This window comes from Babylonia areolata, chromosome 9 (genome assembly GCF_041734735.1).
Source record: "Babylonia areolata isolate BAREFJ2019XMU chromosome 9, ASM4173473v1, whole genome shotgun sequence".
Lineage (NCBI taxonomy): Eukaryota > Metazoa > Mollusca > Gastropoda > Neogastropoda > Buccinidae > Babylonia > Babylonia areolata.
The window spans coordinates 12,163,397-12,183,996 of NC_134884.1; the positions used below are offsets into that span (position 1 = coordinate 12,163,397).

At 39.4% G+C, this 20,600-nt stretch overlaps 1 protein-coding gene across 1 annotated transcript in view; it reads left to right on the plus strand.

Annotated features, from left to right (window-relative positions):
• Positions 1–20,600, plus strand: part of LOC143286059 (Fanconi anemia group A protein-like) — a 108,555-nt gene that overhangs the window by 84,140 nt on the left and 3,815 nt on the right. Inside the window, exons 17-20 of the mRNA XM_076593604.1 lie at positions 1,372–1,432; positions 9,043–9,120; positions 15,226–15,377; positions 18,303–18,417. Coding sequence (XP_076449719.1) covers positions 1,372–1,432; positions 9,043–9,120; positions 15,226–15,377; positions 18,303–18,417 — 406 coding nt within the window. The remainder of the gene's footprint in view (positions 1–1,371; positions 1,433–9,042; positions 9,121–15,225; positions 15,378–18,302; positions 18,418–20,600) is intronic.

The following is a 20,600-nucleotide window of genomic DNA, read 5'->3' on the forward strand; positions in this document are numbered from 1 at the left end:
GCTGAGGCAATTTTATATTTTGTGTTTAATAAAGAAATAGGTCACCAGTTTTTCAGATATTGTTTGGAGTTCTCCTCTTTAGGCATGCAAATAAGTACACCTTGTCCTTGAGTTACAGATAATTGCTGATTTAGAAAACCTTTGTTTTATGATTTTACAAAATCCCCAAAGAAAAATTTAAAGAATTCAACTGTAAACCCATCTGATCCCAGACTTTTGTTATTTTTCATCATTTTCAATGCTTCATGTGCCTCAGCATAGGTTATTGGTCCTTCTAAAGAATTCTTTTCATCTTCATCTGATTTTGTTGCCTCAGGTAATAAAGCAACAAGTTCAACATCAACAACATTGCGATTATCATACAGATTTTCATAAAGATTCTGTACTTCATGAAGGACCTCGGCTTGTTCATAAAGAACAGTGCCATGGGAACATTCAAGAAAAATCATTTTTTTATCCACAAAATTGTGGTTCTGTAGATTACAAAAGTGTTTTGTTGGTTTTCCTCCGTATTGTAACCGTTTTATCATTGACCTCATTACCATGCTACGTACCTTTTTCTATCTCAAATCTTGGAACTGTGCTTTTAAGTCTTCTAATTCTTCAAGGTTATTTTCCGTTACATTTACAGACAAAACCTGGATTTTTCTTCCAAATTTCTTTCCTTTGCAACTTCATTTTTTTTCTTGTGTATTGAGTATGAAATAGTTTTCTCTCTTATTTTTAGCAACAACATTAAAAAAAACAAACAACCCAGCTGATTAGAAACAGTAAACTGAAGGTGCTGCTCTGACAAAAGGTCAAGGTAATCAAAATTGTAAACAGGAATAGCATATTCTCTTTTCAAGTCATATATAACAGTTTTAATCACATCAATAAACTTTTGGTCTCTCAGCAGAGAGTTTTTAAATGTACAGAATGGTTTGTGTCTCTTCAAATTTAATTCCACAACTGAGTGGTCAAATCTGTAACTCATTCCAGTGTCAGAACCAATCACATCACTCATTCCAGTGTCAGAACCAATCACATCACTCATTAAGTGTCAAAACCAATCACATCACTCATTAAGTGTCAAAACCAATCACATCACTCATTAAGTTTTCAGAAATAATAAAGTACTATCTTTATTTTTCAATATCATAATTTTTAAAGTGAAACAAGGTGTAAGAAAAAATGACTCGAGATGACTGTGAAATGTATAACTGGTATTTCATACATGGTTGTCTTTATTTTTCATTTCTTTCTTTCTGTCATCCTTCCAACAATTGAATCGGGGAGTTTTGCCTCATTCCCCCCACTCACTATTACAATACAAAACAATATTTCCATTTAAGTTGTTTAAAAAGCTGCTGAATGCACTATCATTTCCAGAAATCTGAGCTGCAATTCAGAGACAAGAAAGCAATTCCTTCAGTGTCTCCAGGATGCAGAGGTACTGTTCTTATGTTGTTTCTTTTTCTTCAGAAGGTGGGGATGAGTGATGAGAAGTTGGTTTTTGTGTATTTGTTTCCTTCATGTTTAAATGACTGAGTGACATTACTAGGAAATGTACCAACAAGATAGATCTTTCTTCAATGTTTTGAAGCAGTTGCTTTTTTGTATTGGCTGGATTGGGAAGGATGTACAGATTTTTGACAAAATTATGACGTGATGTACAAGCAATGGCTAATTTTGATTTTAATCCACTGTATTCTCTTTATACAACACTATCTTTTCTTTTCACTTACCTGACTAAATGTAACGCAGCCATGCCTTTGGACTAGCTCCAGTGAAACTGTTTAAAGATACATTTTCTCCCTGAAATTCTCAAATGATGTTCCCTGAGGTCACTGGGACTGGCTTACAGTGTGACAGTACAACAGAGAACATTTGATTGACCAATGGAAGAAAAGGACACAGTTCATCTGTGTGATTATTAGTGCCACTGGTAAAGCCCAAATATTTCCTTGGCCTGGTCCTTTCTGTTTTCCGTCAGTTTCTCTTCTGCGTTACCATTATATACATTAAAACTCAAAATGCTTTAACTTTGAATGGACATCCATATAGTTTACCATTTTCTGTTCATTACACATTTTCAAGAGAGTTATTTGACTGAGTCAGAATGTGTGTTGTGCTTACCAGTTGTGGACATTCTACATATTAATTTTGCTCGGTGATCAGTAGTTTATGGTTCTTGGGACAGAGCTGTCACCTTCCCAAGTTAAATACTCTGGTCATTTAAAATGTTAAACACAGAAGAATGTTTCAGTAAGAGTGCATGAATAAAGGTAATTGCTTCTCTATTATGTGTATGTATATTACTTAAGACTAATATAACAAGATTTAAATTCCTCTTGCACCTGTAGGCAAATTGTAGTTGGTCTTTTACACAAAATCCCGACAAACGTTTGTGAGGATGTGAGTATTGCTTTTTTAAAACAATTTTCATTGTTAAACAACAGACTATTACAATATCTGATTTTTGCTCTAATAGTCAAAAAAAAAAAAAAAAAAGCATACAGCTTCAAGGCATTGCTGCTTAGCATTTCCCATGAGCTTACTTAAAAATGAATTATTGTGCAGAGAAAAAAACCCCACGAAATTGTATTGTACGTCAGATATATATATCCATTTTTAAGGAAGTTTCCATGTCTATTTCTCTGCACCTTTTATCTCCATGCAAGTACAAGCTGATAGGAAACACTTAACTGCAATGGCATGAAGTTGTGTGCCTTTGTCTACAAAAAGAGTAACAGCTGCTGTACTTATGTATTTTTACTAACTTACATGTCAGTTTGTGTGATGATCAAGTTGTGATAGTTAAGTTCAGTTGGAGCAGTGGGTGATGTGAGGGGACTGTCTGGATTGCTTCTATGACTGGCGCTGTGCTCAGTTTTTATCCACATGATTTGCTTACATGGCAAGTCCATGATCTTCTTTTGTGCTTTTGTCTTCTCAAAACTGGATTATTGTAATTCTCTGCTTGATGGTTCTCCATGGTACATTATTCATAAACTATATTGAAACACCCCAAGAGTGACCATATTCCACTTTTTCTGAAATGACTCTACTTGTTGCCATTACAGTCCAGGGTTGAATATGAATTCTCCACACATAGCGTTTATGCTTTTTCTGGTTCTTCACCTACCTTTCTGATCTCCACACTGCTTACATTCTAACACGTCAACTACATTCATCATCAGACAGTCCTATTCTCAAAATATTATCTGTCATGTCTTTTGGTCAAACCAGCCACTGTGGTGAAGTGTTTAGTGTTACAGACTGAAGACTGGGATGACATGGGTTCAGTTCCCAGGGGTGTGGGGTGTTTGGCCTTCAGCCTGTTCCTGACCAGAGTCATGTGCTCACTTCCGGAACTATTTGTGATTTTTGCAAAATAGTCACCAACCTCTAAAAAAATCACAAAAATAAAAATTATGTTAAAAAATATGTAAAAGTATATGTTTTCTTGAAGGAAAATGAATGGAGAATATAATCATCATAACTTCAGTGTTGACAAGATAAGATAACTCCCAGTCATGGGAAGATAACTCAGATTTTTAGAAAAAATACACAGAATATTTTGAGAAAGAAAAAGAAAGAAAATTCAGTTTTGTTTACTTTATGGGTGGAAATTGTGCTAAAATATTAGCAAATGTATTAGGCACAACATCCAAGTGCAGTTATTTTGTTTCCTGCACTATCATGTTGTCTTAAACATAAACACTACACATAACCACTCACATACATCCACACACACCATCCCACCCAAACTCCCACAAACACTATCACACAATACTACGAGACAAAAACTCAATGTAAACAATATTTTGGCTTGAAGATTTCATCTGTAGGGTTTCCTAGTAGAAATAAACCCCAAAATGAAAGTTTCAAGCTAAAATATTGGTTTTTCTTTACCCACTTCTAACACGACCCCGCCCCCTTCCTGTTGATGTACCTTGTAGCATGCAATCATCATCAGGAGAACCAGAATCATGTCAGTTGATCAACAGCAACGTTACTTTCGTTTTCTATCACATTTTTGTAGTTGCTGTTGTCGACCTTGCACAGAAAATCAAACAGAATTTTAGCCACCTCTTCTGCACTGTATGTTCTGGCAGCCATGTTGACAAGCTCAACAGCTTTTCGCTTTATAAAATGCAAAAAAAAAAAAAAAAAGAATCAAAACCAAGCAAAATCATCCAGAGAAATTGCTTTGAACACTCATCAAGGCAGTCGTTCATTGCAAGGGAAGTGAGCATATGCAAACGAGTGGCTGGACACCTGATTATGCAGTTACCCTCCCCTAATCCACAGGCGAAAGTGAAAGGCTTAAATGGGAAGACTGGGATTACGCAGTTAAGTATCATCCACTTCACGGATGTATCTTTGGGTGTATTGCTCAAATTTCCAATCTGGAAACCCAGATGCTTTCTGTTTTGACCCACCTGTGTTAACAAAAGTGAGTCTGTGTAATAACCCGGTGTTCAGTTGTCTGTGTCCATGTATCTGTGTGTGTGTGTGTGTCCAAGATAAACTTTAAAATTTTTTATTTCTGTGGAAATTCTTTGTCTGTCAATTAGAAATTTGGAATAAACATAATGAAAAAAACCTTTCCACTGATAACAATGATAAGTTGTAAGTCTTCCTGATTAAGCAGTATTTCCAGATCATGAATGCTTTATTTTGTTGAGGCTCTGGATCCAGAAAATATATTGGGCTCTTCCTTGCTTGAACATTTGTTTGGGTTCAAAGATGGCATGACATTGTTTTTCTTGTTCACAATTAAAAGAAAAATACAAATTCTGGACAGAACACTGAGAATGACTCTGACAACATCATTGACATGTTTACCGCATTTAAGTACTTTAAAGTGGATACTGATTTAACTAGAATGAAAATTAAAAAAAATGAATTGTAGGCCCAGCATATACCGGTCTGTGCAGATCCGAAGAAAACAGAAACACGTTGCTGTGTGCCTGAGGCAATGGCAATGTCTCCTTTACTACAAACATTAAAGAAATTTCTTAAAAAATTGAGATTTATCAAATTAACATGGTTTAACTCACTCCATGCCAAGAGTTTTTGCCCTTGCCAATCCCTGAAAACCCAGGGTTTGTATAGGATTGGGAAAAAATTGTAAAAAAACAACAACAAACACCCAGACAATTGATATTTAGTATATGTATGCAAGGAATGTTGTTCCATATGTGTGCAAAAACTCAAAGTATTTACTCACCATCTTGATGTTGATCGCGGTATCCATATTTTGTGTATTTTTTTAGCATTTTTGCACCCATCAGAAAGGTACACCAACATGTTCCACATCACATTCTTACACTATTTGAGGAACTGAAGACCTAGTGCATGCAATGAAGTATGAACAGGTGGTGAAGAAAGTTGAAATTCACACATACAAAAAAAATATTGTCTCTACATAATGAAAATCAAAGAACAAAGAAAAAAAACTCAACCGGCTGGGTGTTGACTGGCCAGTCAGCTGACAAACCTGGTATGCCAGTGAAGGGATGTGCAAGAGGGAAAAAGGAAAAATTGTCAGTCCAATCACTGGTGAAAACACTTGCAAAATCATCCGTTTCCTCAGTGGTTTCGTCGTCTGTGTCTGTTTCATCTGCTGGCACATGTTCCTCACTTTCCTCTCCATTGTAAACACTCTCTTCAGCGGCCGAATCTATTTCTAGTTCATCGGGATCTGGTTCAAATTCACTGTCCGAAGAATCAACATTATCTCCTTCGACATCAGAGCCTTCAGTTTGGATCATTTCCAAAGCATCTTCGACGCTGAGTAACATTTCACCTCTCTGACCGTGTTGAACACTTCGCTGTGACGCCATCTTGTCAAACAACTTACAAAGCTGACAGGGGGCACACTTTGTTATCAACTGCGGTTGAGCTTATCACGACACACACGCAGTGTGTGTGAATGAAAAGCTGACCAGAGGTGACGTAAGATATCACATCTGCTTTTGATTTTCGCATCCGACGCGTCACTCCGACAGCACGACTTTTTAAAATCCTAGTCCGCATATGCGGACATTGGCATCCAACGCTTTCTCCGACGATGTCTGCATATGCGGACAATGGCAGCGAGTGAGTTAAACAGTGATATCACCTCAAATAGAGTCATGAATTTATCCCACTAAAAAAACCAACAGCCAATCCATAACTTCAAATATTAATTTTGGATACCTGTAGTCAGATGCACTTTGGTCTTTTGGTAAATCTTGCTTCCAAGCCTAGCTTGTATGGTTCAGTCTCAATCTAACAATCATCCCCTCCCAGTTTCATGATATCTAATACAGAACCCTTTTTTTTTCTCTATCTTTTTTCTTCTTCTTCTTCTCTTGACTGCTTTTTTGTGAAAAGTCACAACCTCCAGCCAGACAATGGAAGTTGAAGCTGTGGTTTATGCTTTCCAGTGGCTGTCATCTATTTGTATGCCTGGAAATCAACATGCCACAATTCTGACTGACTCATTCAAGCTCCAACAAAAAATTGAAAGTGGAGTGGGAAGCCCAGAGTGGCATGAGGCTATACACAACTTTCAGTTTCAAAAGTTTTCATGGATATACTGTCCCAGACGTGCAGGTGTAAAGGGAAATGAGCAAGCTGACAGGCTTGCTGGTAGTGTAAGAACAACAGGTGGTCTACAACTGTGAAAATCTGAAATCCTAAGAAAAGTAAGAGTGCCTCAAAAACCAGGTACAAAGCCATCACACCATTGATCAATTAGCAGAGAGTGGGAGCCGCCATAAGTCTAGCTTGAAATGTAGTGCATGATCCTTTGCTATTCAAATGAATGTTGGCATTTCCAAACCAACATTGCATGGATTTCTTCAAAATGGAACAGTCTCTCTGGGCTTTCCCCAAACCATAAGACTGGGCAACACACTAGATGCCTCGTTCATTTCATCAGAGATCTTTTCCCACCTTTCCTGCAGCAAACCAGTAACAGTATGTGTGTGTGTGTGTGTGTGATGAGAACTCTCTGTGTGTGCATGTTTGTGTATGTATGTGTGGGTGTGTGTGCATCATAGTAGTTGTGATATATAAGAATATGTGTGTGTGTATGTGTATGTCTGTGTTGGGGATATTGTGGGAGCTGCTGAATATAGGAATGTGGGTGTGTGTGGGTGTGTGCATGCATGTGTGTGTGTCATGGAAGCTTCAATATATAGCATATTTCTTGTGTATCTGTTGTGTATGTTGATGATAGTGAGCATAGCGACATTACAACAACAACCTATGATATCAATATCAAGTAAAATGATAATAGTTTAAATGTGCCAATTACTGAAGATGAAATTACTTTAGCCATTAAAAGAGTTAAGAAAGGCAAAAGAGATAGTGAAGATATGATTCATAATGAATATATCATTAATAGCATGAGGCATGTCAGATTTTTCTAAGTTCCCTGACAGCCTGCCGTGGACCTTTAAAACACCTGAAGTATGGTTTGATCTAGCCTCAGTTCATTGGCCTACAGAACTTCTTTTTTTGAACTCTGCCACAAATTTCCCAATTTTCAGAAAATCTTCACTGATAGTTGGAAGTTGGAGGAGGGTGTTGCTGTATCTGCGTTCAGTCCTGCTTTTCCAGACCAGCCCTCAACGAAACACATTCTGTATGACAGCTCAGTTTATACTGTGGTACTGACTGCACTGTTTCTGGTGTTAAAAAAGGTTCTCCATGCAAAACATAAGAATTTTATTTAAATTTTTTTTTTTTTTAACTCCTTGTCAGCCCTGGAGGTGATCACCTGCAGGAATCTGACACATCCTAAACTGCTCGAATTTTATGAAAATTTTACTTTTGTAATGAGCAAAGGGTATGACGTTGTTTTGGCCTGGGTTCCAGGCCATGTTGGCATTCAAGGTTATGAAAAGGCGGACCAAATAGCTTGTTTATGTTTCAGTTCATTGAACGGTTCTGCACCATCTTACCTTTCTGTACAAACTGTACAGTCCACCCTGCCCTGGGTTGTATTCTTCGTGTGACGCACGCATGTTCAAAATCCCGAGTTACAGATGCAAATCCCATGGTTTCCGAACATTTACACACTATGGCCCTTGGTTTTGGAAATCTCTACCACAGAACGTCAGACACTGCTCCACTATAAAATTTTTCAAGGCTAGTCTTAAAACATACTTGTTCAAACAATATTTTAATTTATAGATCATTCTGTCCCCAAACCATCTTTATGTGTGTGCATCGATGTGTTTATGTGAGGTTTGGGGTGAGGTGGGAGGTGTGTGCAAGTCTTAAGTGTTGTTACACTTTTTAATAATAATTGTAGCAAATTTGTATCTTGCTATTTTATCATGTGGGTGAGGTGAAAGAGCTGTGTGAGTTGTAATTTTAGTGAGTTTTGCATCTTAACATTTTACTATGGGAGTGAGTTGACAAATCTGTATGAGTTGTGAGTGATGTTACACTGTTTTTAAGTGGTTAGTGGGTTGTATCTAATCTTTTTTCCTTTTTTTTTATATGTTCCTGTTTCTTATTTATAAAAGGTGTATTGTTAAAGGTGCTTAGAGCCGCAGGGTAAGCACTATACAAATGTACATTATTATATTATTATAGGAAACGTTCAAACATGCTTGAATATTACAGTCAGTCCCTGACTTTCCTAATGTGCATACTTGACAAGTCACAGAAGTACGAAAGTAAGACTCCTTGTCCATTATCTGGAGTGATTATCCTATACATTAAGTTGGAGTTTTTATTACCATTTATCATTACGAAAAGTTGTGTTGAAGACAGGGAAAGTTTTAAACTTTAATAGATCTGCATTAGGATCTTTAAACAACAAAACAACGATCAGTGTGGGTTGCTTAAGATGGAATTATGGAACTGTTCTGTTCTCAGCCTCTCTTTTCTGTTGATTAGCAAAAATATGATTTGGATAGATACGTAAGCTTTTGTAACCACCCCCACCCTGCCACTCTGTTTTCAGTTTTGTTGCTGTTCAGCAGGAATCAGATATGAGCCATGAAGGTTTTTACTCTTGCTTTTAACTCTGCTGAAATGATTTTTTTTCAGGCCCTTCACTGTTTGAGCTCTGTGCTGATCGTATCTCTGTCAGACAGAGTCATCTGCTGTGCCAGTCTGCCTCCCAAGGTAGTTTTATATATCAACCTTACATTTGATGTCTGCACAAACACTTTAATTACACATGCATACTTTACCATGATAAAGGGAAAGATGGCTGCAGAGTCTATAAAAACTACAAACAGAGAAAGTTTATGAAAGAAGAAAGTTTATAAAAACTGTTGGTTGTGAAATATGACTTACTTTTGATAAAAGTTGTCCGTTTCAAACTGTAGGTCTCCAGGGATTGTGTGTTGGAAATGACAGTGGAGGCAAAAGCAAAGCTTCATAAAGTAACGAGTATTAATCAGTAAAGGAAGGCAAGGATGAACAGCGAGCAGTGAGTGCCGTTCATCCTTGCCTCCCTATACTGATTAATACTAATAATTTTTCTTAACTTTTCCTTTCACCTCCACTGTCATTTCCATCACACACAGTAGTCTGTCAGAAGAAACGGTCTACCTTTCACCCCCCCCTCCCCCCCGTAATAAATTTTTCATATGTATTTTTTGGTGCTTTAGAGTATATAGATCACGAAAAATCATGTTATCATAAAAAATCTTGGGACTCACTGCCCCTTCTGGCTTAATTTTGAAGGGTACCAATCTCAGGTGCCGTGGCTGCTTTTCGTCGCTCCAAAACATTCTATGAGTTAGGTGATCACCTGTGTCTTTGTTATTTGAGCTACAAGAATTTCCTTTATGTTTTTGTTGACAGTAATGTCTTCTGCACGACATGCAATAATCAGAACGACAATATATGCAATAAGGTGACAGCAGTGAAGCTACGTGTGTACCCACCGTCTGTCACACGTTGCGAACTGTGAATTTGCCAAAGTGTTTGCAATAAACCGTCTCTCTCGAAAACTGTGCAACTTATTAGAAACAAAGTACACCACAGTTTCAAAGAACAGTCTCTTGTGATTCTTTTGAGCTATGCCACATCACCATTGGCCTGTTGTGTTGTCCTCTGTCGCCGGGTTATCTCCCCTACCCCCTATTTGGCTACGACGCAAATTTAATTCTTAACAAATTCAAACTGGTCTTTTTATTGAAAAAAAAAAGTTTATGTGCACTTTCCAAGTGTGAGCACATGTGTGTGTGTGTGTCTGTCTGTGTGTGTGTGTGCTATTGGGAAAGCTTTGGAAGAAGCCTCAAACATGCTCAGCACACAGATCACATTAAATCTGACAACACCATCTGTATACCACTCTGAGTTTGGCAACTTTGACCAACTGCTGAGTGTAGTCCACGGCCTGAGTTCCATTCACACAGCACACGGCATTATGCTGCAAGAAGTTGAAGGGACTGACCATGGTGGAACGTACCGCGTGATGCCATCCATTCCAAGAACCGGTGAGCAATCTCTGCATTTGACACAAGAGGATTTACCAGAGTGCTTCATAACCCAGCGGAAATGCCCACCTTTTGCAATCAGGCACTGGACAGTTGATGGAGGTGAAGATGCTCTCAAGAAAGTTCAAAGTTCAAACCTCCAATGGATTCTTCTCAGGAAATACAGCAGTATGTCAGATCAGGAAATACCAGTTTGGGCTGGCTTCATTTCGCAGTGTGGGCAGAACCCAGCAAAGAAGACGACATTGGACTACTACCCTGTGATCCATGATCCCATCACCAGTACAAGACAGTCCAGGAGTGCTTGAGACTTGCAGAGGAGGCCACGAGAGAGGTTGGACAAGAGTACATTATCACTACGTTTGATTTTGGGGTTTGTATGAAAGCCTACCCGATCGTCTGGAACCAACCTGACCAGTACAAGAAGCATATCATTCTGATCGGTACATTCCACCTTGCCTGTGCATACCTCAAGATGCTTGGGAAAAAGCTGGATGGTTCTGGGTTCGGAGATATCCTTCTGGAGGCAGGCCTGATCTCTTCTGGTTCTCTGCAAGGGGTACTGTCAGGCAAACATTATGAATGAGCATTGTTCTTCCATAAGACAATGCTTGAGAGTTTAGAATGCTCAGTGCTGGAAAGATATCTTGAAATCAGATGAAGACACAACATTTCCGATGCTGTCAGAAGACAGTACAATCAAACTCCAGACAGCCTCTTGTTTCTTCTCAAAAGAGACGTTGACTGAGCTTCAGCAAGATGAAGCTATCACCAGTTTCATGGCAGAGTATGAACAGTTCAGAGATAGAGTCAGAGAAGGAGCCTTTGGACCAACTGCACAATTTTGGTTGTCGTACATCGATCATGTATGGCTCGTCCTTGCGCTCCATGAGGCTGTCAAAATCAACGACTTCCTGCTCTACGCACAAACGATGTCCCAAATGCCAGACCTCTTCTTCAGTTTTGATGGACAAAACTATGCACACTACCTGACCTTCTTCTCAGTCTTCTTGGCAAACATTGACTTGTCACATCCTGGAGCCAAGGAGATGCTGCAGAGAGGTGCTTTCAGCGTGGCAAGGTCCTTCATTCCTGGCAATCGCTGTACAGTGGACAAGATCATGGAAGAAACGTTCATGAAGCACGCTAGAAGCCGAGGAGGAGCTGGCGGAGGTGGCGCTGGTCTCATGGGACTGCTGTCCAACCAGGAGGCCTACCACAGATGGGTCAGGACAACCCATGAGAGGTCAGAGTATCTTCATGCAACTCTCAACATGGCTGGCATAGCAGAAGGTGATGAGGTTGGCAGTAGACATCGTGACTTGTGTCCTTCTGAGATACTGAAGAGCGAAAGCAATGTCATGACTCAGGATGCAGTCAAAAGTTTAATCAACCCTTTCTGTGAGGAAGCCTTGGTCAAACTCATCGCCCTGTCATCTGGAGCATCTGTCCCAGCCAGCATTCAGCATGATGTGTTGAGAGCAGAAAAAACTAGTAAAGTCGCGAAGGAGGCATTCATCACGCAGAGACTGATGGCAGATGACCATTTCTTTGAACCAGTCAAGCGGCTGAACCTCAGAACGATGGCATCGATGAACAAAACCGTCCACATGAAGACTACCAAGAAGAAGATTGTGGAATACAAACAACAAGGGAACATTGCCTTTCAACTCCTTCTGAAGGCACAGGAAGCAGGTGTTCAACTCGATCTGAAACAGTTGATGACATACCAACTTACTCCTGTACCTTACATTATTACCACTGCTGACAATTTCCTTGCCAATACCGACAAAGCAAAAGGGTTCAACTACCTCACCAAAGATATGGAAGATGCCGCTCTACCTCCCCATGATGCGATGCTGGTTGTGATCGATGGCAATGCAGTGTCTCACTGCTTGCAACAGCCTCCTTCCAATTTCATGGAGATCAGCCAGAAGATATTTGACATGCTGCCAAAGGGAATGGACATGGTGTTCAGTACAGACATGTACAAAACGGACTCAATCAAAGCGATGGAAAGGAAAAGGAGAGGCACTGGTGATAAGATCATCGTGAAAGGAGAAAGCACCAAGTGTCCTGCAGACTGGATGACGTTTCTGTCAAACGTGGAAGACGTTTCTGTCAAACGTGGAAGACGTTTCTGTCAAACGACGAAAACAAGAAGCAGCTCACCCAAGTATTACTCGACGTTTGGAGCAAAGATGAGAATGCGCCAAAATTCAAAGGACAGAAAAGTCATGTTGATATGTGAGGGAGAAACCTTCCTGCTGCAATCGGCAGATGAGCTGAAGACAACAAGGACGCCAATCGCAACGCTCAAGTCCACACAAGAAGAGACGGATTCCAGAGTTGCCCTCTACTGTGCGTACGCTGAACGGAATGGCTACAGGTTCGTCCACGTCAAGAGTCCCAACTTGGACATTTTCTTCATTCTCCTGCACTTCGCTCTGCAGCTGAAGGACGTGGTGATTCTGTTCGACACAGGAATGGGGAACAAACAGTGGCTCATCAACGTTACTGACATCGCAAAAAGCATACGGGTAACAGTACTGCACCGCCTTCCTGGCTCTTCATGCTTATACCGGCTGCAACAGAACAAGTGCGTTCAATGGCATTGGGAAAATTAAACCCATCAAAGTTCTTCAGCAGAGTCCAAGATTTGTGGAAACAATTGCCCGCATTGGAGATACATGGGCCATCGCTGAAGAAGTCAAAGCTGATCTTGAGACGTTCACCTGTGTCATGTACGGCAGACATCGTTTCACCAGTGTCAATGACCTCCGAGCAACTATCAAGTTGCCATTTGGAAAAGGGCTTTTGAACCCATGTCTAATGTTCCAGCAGCAAGCAATGGACATGGATGGATCGACGTTAATGGCACCTTGGAACCAGTGTGGTCCGCAGAAGACGTCATCCTGCCCGCAGATATAGTTGACTTCCTTGTGGACTTTCCAGACTCATGGTGATGTGGCATAGCTCAAAAGAATCACAAGAGACTGTTCTTTGAAACTGTGGTGTACTTTGTTTCTAATAAGTTGCACAGTTTTCGAGAGAGACAGTTTATTGCAAACACTTTGGCAAATTCACAGTTTGCAACATGTGACAGACGGTGGGTACACACGTAGCTTCACTGTGGTCACTTTATTGCATATATTGTCGTTCTGATTATTGCATATCGTGCAGAAGGCATCGCTGTCAACAAAAACGTAAAGGAAATTCTTGTAGCTCAAATAACAAAGACACAGGTGATCACCTAACTCATGGAATGTTTTGGAGCGACGAAAAGCAGCCACGGCACTTGAAATGGGTACCCTTCAAAATTAAGCCAGAAGGGACAGTGAGTCCCAAGATTTTTTATGTTAACATGATTTTTCGTGATCTATATACTCTAAAGCACCAAAAAATACATGTGACAAATTTATTAGGGGGAGGTGAAAGGTGGACCATTTCTCCTCACCGAGTACAGTCCCTGAAGACAGACCTATAGTCTGAAACGTTGGACGCCTTTTATCAAAAGTGAATCTTATTTTACAACCCACATTTTTTATTAACTTTCTCCATTTGAATTTTACCGTGGCTCACTTGAGCATGAGCTTTTTACAAACTGGAATGTTTAATCACATTGTCATTGCGTTCTGTTTGTGCATTGTTCCGTGTGAGGCACTTAGAGCCCAGTATAGTTATGGGGAGATTTGGGTATATGAATTCCATTATTATAATCATTGTTATTCATTTTTCGTTTAACCATTTAGAATTTGCTAGTGTTACTGAGAAACTCTTCCATTTTTTTTTTTTTTTTCAAAAATTAAAAAAAAAACAGCAACAAAAGTTCCATAAGTACACAGAGTGCTATAGACTCGCAATTAATTGCAGAAAGTTCATATTTGCGAAATTGTTCACATGTTATCATGTTTTGTTCTGTACTCTGAAATGTGTGTCCTACCTATATGCCATGCTACTGTCATCTCTATTGTCACCAAATAAACATGTCGCTTCCATTGTCACCAAATAAAAATAAGTGCAGTTAGTGTACAACTACCCTTTACCATGCGCAGTATACATTTGTGAGTCAGAAATAAGTATAGTACCACCTGAACGCATCTTCCAATGCACCATGATCATAGTAATCCAGTTGAATATATACACTTGTCACAAAATTAGTGTCACCAAGTACATGTTTTCTGAGTGGAAAGCATTAAACACACTAAATAAGACACTGACTGCAGCACACAATGTACAATATTTACAAACATACACACACCCTACTTGTTACATGAACACGGGGTCTCTTTCAAACTCCTCCAGTTGATGCGCAATAGCTTCAACTTCTTCCTTGGCGTAATATTCCCACATTTCATATTTGATATTGTCATCCATTTTCAGCTCCAAAAAAGCTTGTGAATGAAACAACAAGATGAGTACCAGGTTTTTGTGAATTGGGAGGTGTGTAGTGCCAAAAGCAATACCATTCTTTCATTGGTTTATCCGGACTTCCAAAGGAATCTTCAGTCATGGTGGGTGTGTGCAAGGCGATGGTCAGTGCATGATGGAAATTCCCCTCCAGGCATGACTCACAGCAGCAATCAGAAATGGCAGAGGTTTTCAGTCAGCAGGCCACAGTAAGATAAGATGTCAGAGGGTTGAAATGTATACGAGACTTGCAAGTACATATCTGTCTACAGTGGAAATAGCATAGTCTACAGGTCTTACAGACAGAAGTTTGTAGACAGAAATTTGCTTGTTCTAAGTATGATATGGAAAATATTTTGACAATTTTCAGATGGAGATTCGTCTGCAGTGGCTGTCAGAATTATGGGGACTGTTCCCACATTTGATAAGCTTGACTTTGAACAACGAATCTGGATTTTCTTTCCCGGGGCGATCATTGATGTCTGCTGATCTGGAGCCATTCTCAGAAATTGCCTGTTTAAGGTGAGTGGTGGATGAACAAGGGTTGAGGGATTGGAACTGCAGTACCAAAGTTCACTAAAATAGATTTCAGTATGACTCTTTTTTGGGAAAAGTGAACATTTCTTTGGCTAAATAGAATGAAAGAATATTTTGGTTCCACAATAAATTGGAGAAAAGACAGTGCCTGTCCTTTTGCCCTACACATTAAGCTTGGTATTATCCATGTTTGTGGTTGTTTGGACACTCCTACCAAGTGCTAAGTGCGTTTGTAGTGCACAATTTTGACATGACTTAGAATACACATTATCTCGATGAAAGTTAAAAGTTCACAACCATCGTGGCTTTGTTCTTCTTCTTTTTTTTCGTCTTTTAAAGTTAATCTTCTGAAATTGCCTAATGGCCCCCAGACTTAAAGACAGAAGGCCAATGATAGCTCTCAGATTTTAGGCTTATAGGCACACACACACGCACTCTCTCTCTCTTTCTCTCTCTCTCTCTCTCTCTCTTATGTGATACATGCGAGTTTCTGAAAGCTGGGGCATGTTTAAAACCCATCTGGGCAAGTGAATTTTCCACTGACTTGTCAATCTGGACAAGTAAAAAAAAAAGTTAATTTTGACCCTAGCTGATATACCATTCTTACTTAGATCTGTCAATTCCTGACTTTTTTCCCCTACATTTTAAACCCTGCAGATTATTGTCTGAAGTAGGGGTTAAAAAAAAGACGACCATGGACTTCAGTGGCCCAAAGTCATCTGGGCTAAACTGAAAGTAATAGTAGTAATGATGATAATGAGAATGATAATGTGAAATATGCAACAGATACAATGATACAGGTATGTATGTCGAAGTTATTGAATCACAGTTTTTGGACATCTTTGCTTGGTACACCAATTTGAGGAATACACCATTTTTTTTAAGAGTGTTGATATTGTGCTAAAGCTGATCTGGATGTGCACATAATTCTTCTGAATCTCACATTTCAATATTTGCAAGCATGTATGAGACAAGAGAGGAGACCGAAAGAGATTTTAAATAGTTTAATGTTTGTTTCAGACGGATGGATGGGCATCCAGCAGTCATTGATCAATGTAGTATTGCAAACAAATTCAGAAGTGTACTTAAAGATGAGTTTGGGAGAAGTTGAGCAACCTCTTGGAGTTATATAGATATCGTTTTGGCATAAGATTTCAGTTCAGCTACGTTCACTCCTAGGTCTGAGCTAATTGAAAAGACTTTGAGGTAGATCTGTCAGCTGATGAGACTTAATTATCGGCTGAATTGTTGCCTCCACTGGATTATTGCTGTCGACAGTTTGGCGGAGATCAGTTAACCACAGAATTGTCACTGATTGGCAAACTCCAAATTGTCGCTATTTGTTTTGCTGTCTGTTGATGCTGTTGAAGACAAAAGAAAGTCAAGAAAGAATAAGAAAGAAAGTAATGAAGAAGCAGGGAATGAAAGAAAGAAAAAGAAAGCAATGAAGTAAGAAATTGGGTAAGGAAGTAAGCAGAGAAAGAGAAAAAATAAAGGGAATTTAAACAAGAAAAGAAAAATGACAGAAAAAAAGTTATATATAAAAAAATAAAAAAAAGAAATGAGGGGAAAGAAGAAATGAATGGATTGAAGAAAAAGAAAAATGATAGAAATTGAGAAAGATAATGCATGTTTGTGTACAAGAGCTTAGTGGTGTCAGCTCTATGTTCCCTTGGTCTATGTTCCCCCAAATTTTCTTTCACTCAGGTCTGATTCCCCCCAGATCCATATTCCTCCAAGTCTGTGTTCCCCTAGATCTATCTATGTTCCCCCAAATTTATGTTTTCTGCCTCTGTTCCCCAGGTTTACATTCCCATGCATATATGTTCCCTCAAGTCTATATCCCCCCGGTTCTATATTTTCCCAGGTCTAGAACTACTGCTGACCACTATATCTCATGTACCTTTTATCAGTTTTGACCACTGACCACTACTAACTGCTGACCACATCTGACTATTGCTGACCACAACTGACTATTGCTGACTGCTGACCACCGCTGTTTACTTCTGAGCACTGACCATTGCTGACCACTACTGATACTGACCCCTTCTGATCACTGACCACTGACCACAAGTCACTACTGACCACTACTGTCTGCTGAACACTTACCACCGCTGACCACTGCTTACCACTTCTGATCACTGACCACTGACTGCTGTTGACCATCAATGACCACTACTTACCACTACAGACCTGACCACTGCTGACCACTACTGACCATTGACCACTACTTGCCTTCTCTAACCACTACTGACCACCGGCCACCACTGACCACTGTTGACCACTGACCATTGCTGACCACCACTAACAAATGTTGAACACTATTGACTGTCGCCTGCTACTGACCAGTGACGACTACTGACCACTGGTCACCACTGAACATTATGGCCCTTGACAACTGCAGATCACTGACCACTGATTACCACTGACCACCACTGCTGACAGCCACTGACCACTACTGACCACCACTGACCATGGCTGACCTGGGGGAATATAAACCCAGGGGAATGTAGACCTGGGGAAACAGACATAACTCCCGAGCTTAGCATGCAGATACACAGAATACCACCATCTACCCTCAAAGCAAAACAAACTAAGTTGTGAACAGCCAGTGAAGAAAATAACGACAACAAATCAGCAATTACTAATAACCACTGAAATGTTGCCAATCCACTGATAGGTTGTCAACCAGCAACAGTTTGGTGGTTCTGTGACCCACTGATTTGTCGTTGGTCTGCTAAATTGTTGACGACCTGATTTGTTGCCAGCGACAAATCAGAGGTTAACTGAGGTCCGGCAACAATTCAGTGGTTAACGTACTTTCTGAACATATTGTAGGTGGTTACTTTATTTTGTTCTGCAAAGTTAGAAAACACTTTTACTGAATATTCATTTTTGTTTCCATAACAGGTGTGTGTCCAGTCTCAAAACAGAGAAGATCATGGGTGAAAAAGATGTTGTGCACAAAGTTCTCAGTCTTTATGCCCGTCTTTGTCAGCGCTTCCAGGATGAATCACCAAAGCAGGTAGTGACAGCTTCATGTGTGTGCCTGTCATTCTCTTAATCTCAGCAGTTTGTGTCATGTGTTTGTGTGTTCATCTTTTGACTTTGTTTTCTTACAAGGTGCTTGACTTATTTTTATGCAGCTTTGTCTGAAGGATAGGTATTTTGAACTTTGTTGAAAATGATTTATTTTTTGCCATGGTTCAAGGTCACATTTCTTTGTCTATGAACTCCATTTCAGTAATCAGTGTGATATTAATCTTTGTTTTATTATTTTCTTTTTCTTTCATATGTTCATATATGTAAAAGTATTTGTCCTATGATGTTTTAAACAGTATGTTCTGATTAATTATATAAATCAGATAGTTCTTGCTTTTGATTCTGTGCTTTTAGAAGATGACATGAGCATGGGTTGTACAAGGGATGATACTTTGTACATTAGAGCTAAGTCACTTTATTTCCCCTTGGGGAAGCTTAGAGCTCTTTCAGTGTAAATACTGTCCCCATCTTCTTCAAATTCTGTGCCAGAAATTTCATCTTTTCTGTTGCTCTCTTTGTTTCTGGCCTTTTTCTTTTCTTTCTGTCATCTCTTCCTTTTATATTTTTCTGCCTTTTTGGTCCGTTCAGCTTTACTGTTTTTTTTAGAAAGCATTGGACATTGTTTGTCTTTTTGTGGACTGGATAACTGGGCATTCTCACTGTGTTATTTTTATTTTATTTTCATTTTTGACTCACTTGTATAAACAATGTGAGTCAAAGTAATATCCTGGTGTTTGGTTGTGTGTGTGTGTCTGTGTGTCCGTGGTAAACTTTTACATTGTCATTTTCTCTGGAAATACTTTGTCTGCCAATACTAAATTTGGATAAGACAAAGTGGGGAAAAAATCTTCACATAGTAAGTTGTAAGTCTTCCAGAATAAGCTGTATTTCTGGATCTTGAACGGTTTATTTTGTTGAGGATCCAGATCCAGAAAATCACAACTGATGTTTGGGTTTGAAGATGGCATGACCTGGGTTTTCCTGTTCACAATTAAAAGAAAAGAAAAACAAATTCTGGACAGAACACATACAGTGGCACTAACTACACCATTGACATGTTTGCTGCAAATGAATAATTGTTCCAAAGTGGATACTGAATTAACTAGAATGAACAAAAAGAGAAATTGAATAGACCAGGTTGTAGTTTCTGTAAGCCTGGTGAACACGGATCTTCACAGAACTGGAGGAAATGGCTACATGTCCTGCGGTTTGCCAGAGGTGATGGCAACATCCCCCTTATCACAGACTTTGAAAGAATTTCTTAAATAATTGAGACGGACTTCAGTTTCAGTAGTGAGATGGACTAAGATAACATGATTTAAACAGCAATATCACCTTAAATACCGTAATGGATTTATCACTCTGTAAAAACATAAGTTTAATTTTTTTAATCTCCATTGGTATGCGCGCTTTGGCGCTGTGAGTAAGTCTACTTACTGTCGACCCGAATATCCTTGGTTTGAACCTGCTCATATGCCCCCTTTTTTTCCCCGAAGCTTTATGATATTCAATACAGTGTAACTTTTTATTTTTTAAATTTTTTTTATCTGTTTATGTTGGATAATTCATTAGATTGAAAGGCTTATTATTTGGTTTTTTGTTTGTTTGTTGTTGGGTTTTTCACTGTTTTTTTTCTTCTTCTTTGTGTGTGTTATGAAATAGAAATACCTTTGCAAGTTGATTGTCACAGAAGTGCTCAATGGGATAATGATGTATTATTCTATAGTAACAAGTATGAATAATATATTGTGCGAAATTCTGCTAATAATGATGTCGTTTCAGTGAGAAAAATATAACCCTCAGTGCAGTGGGAGGCAGGGAGATCGGTAGGGTGGAGGCGGAGGGGGCCAATATCCTGGGAAGAGGTGGAATCCCCAGCATGTACACCCAGCTGAAACAGACACATGTACTGGCTTTATCATGTAGCGTGAATGGACCATGACTGGATCCTTAAGGATCTTCTTTGAAAAGAACTGGTCCAGAGAAAACATTCTGCAGACAGACCTCAACTGCACTGTAAAGACATCTGAAAGGCAGATCTGAAGGCCTTGAATATCAACCTGAATACCTGGGAAGGTATGATCAGCTTGGAGGCAGACAGTGCACAAAGGCCTCTGCAAGTTTGAAGAGACACTTGGTTAATGTTTTGAGGCAAAGAGACTTTGG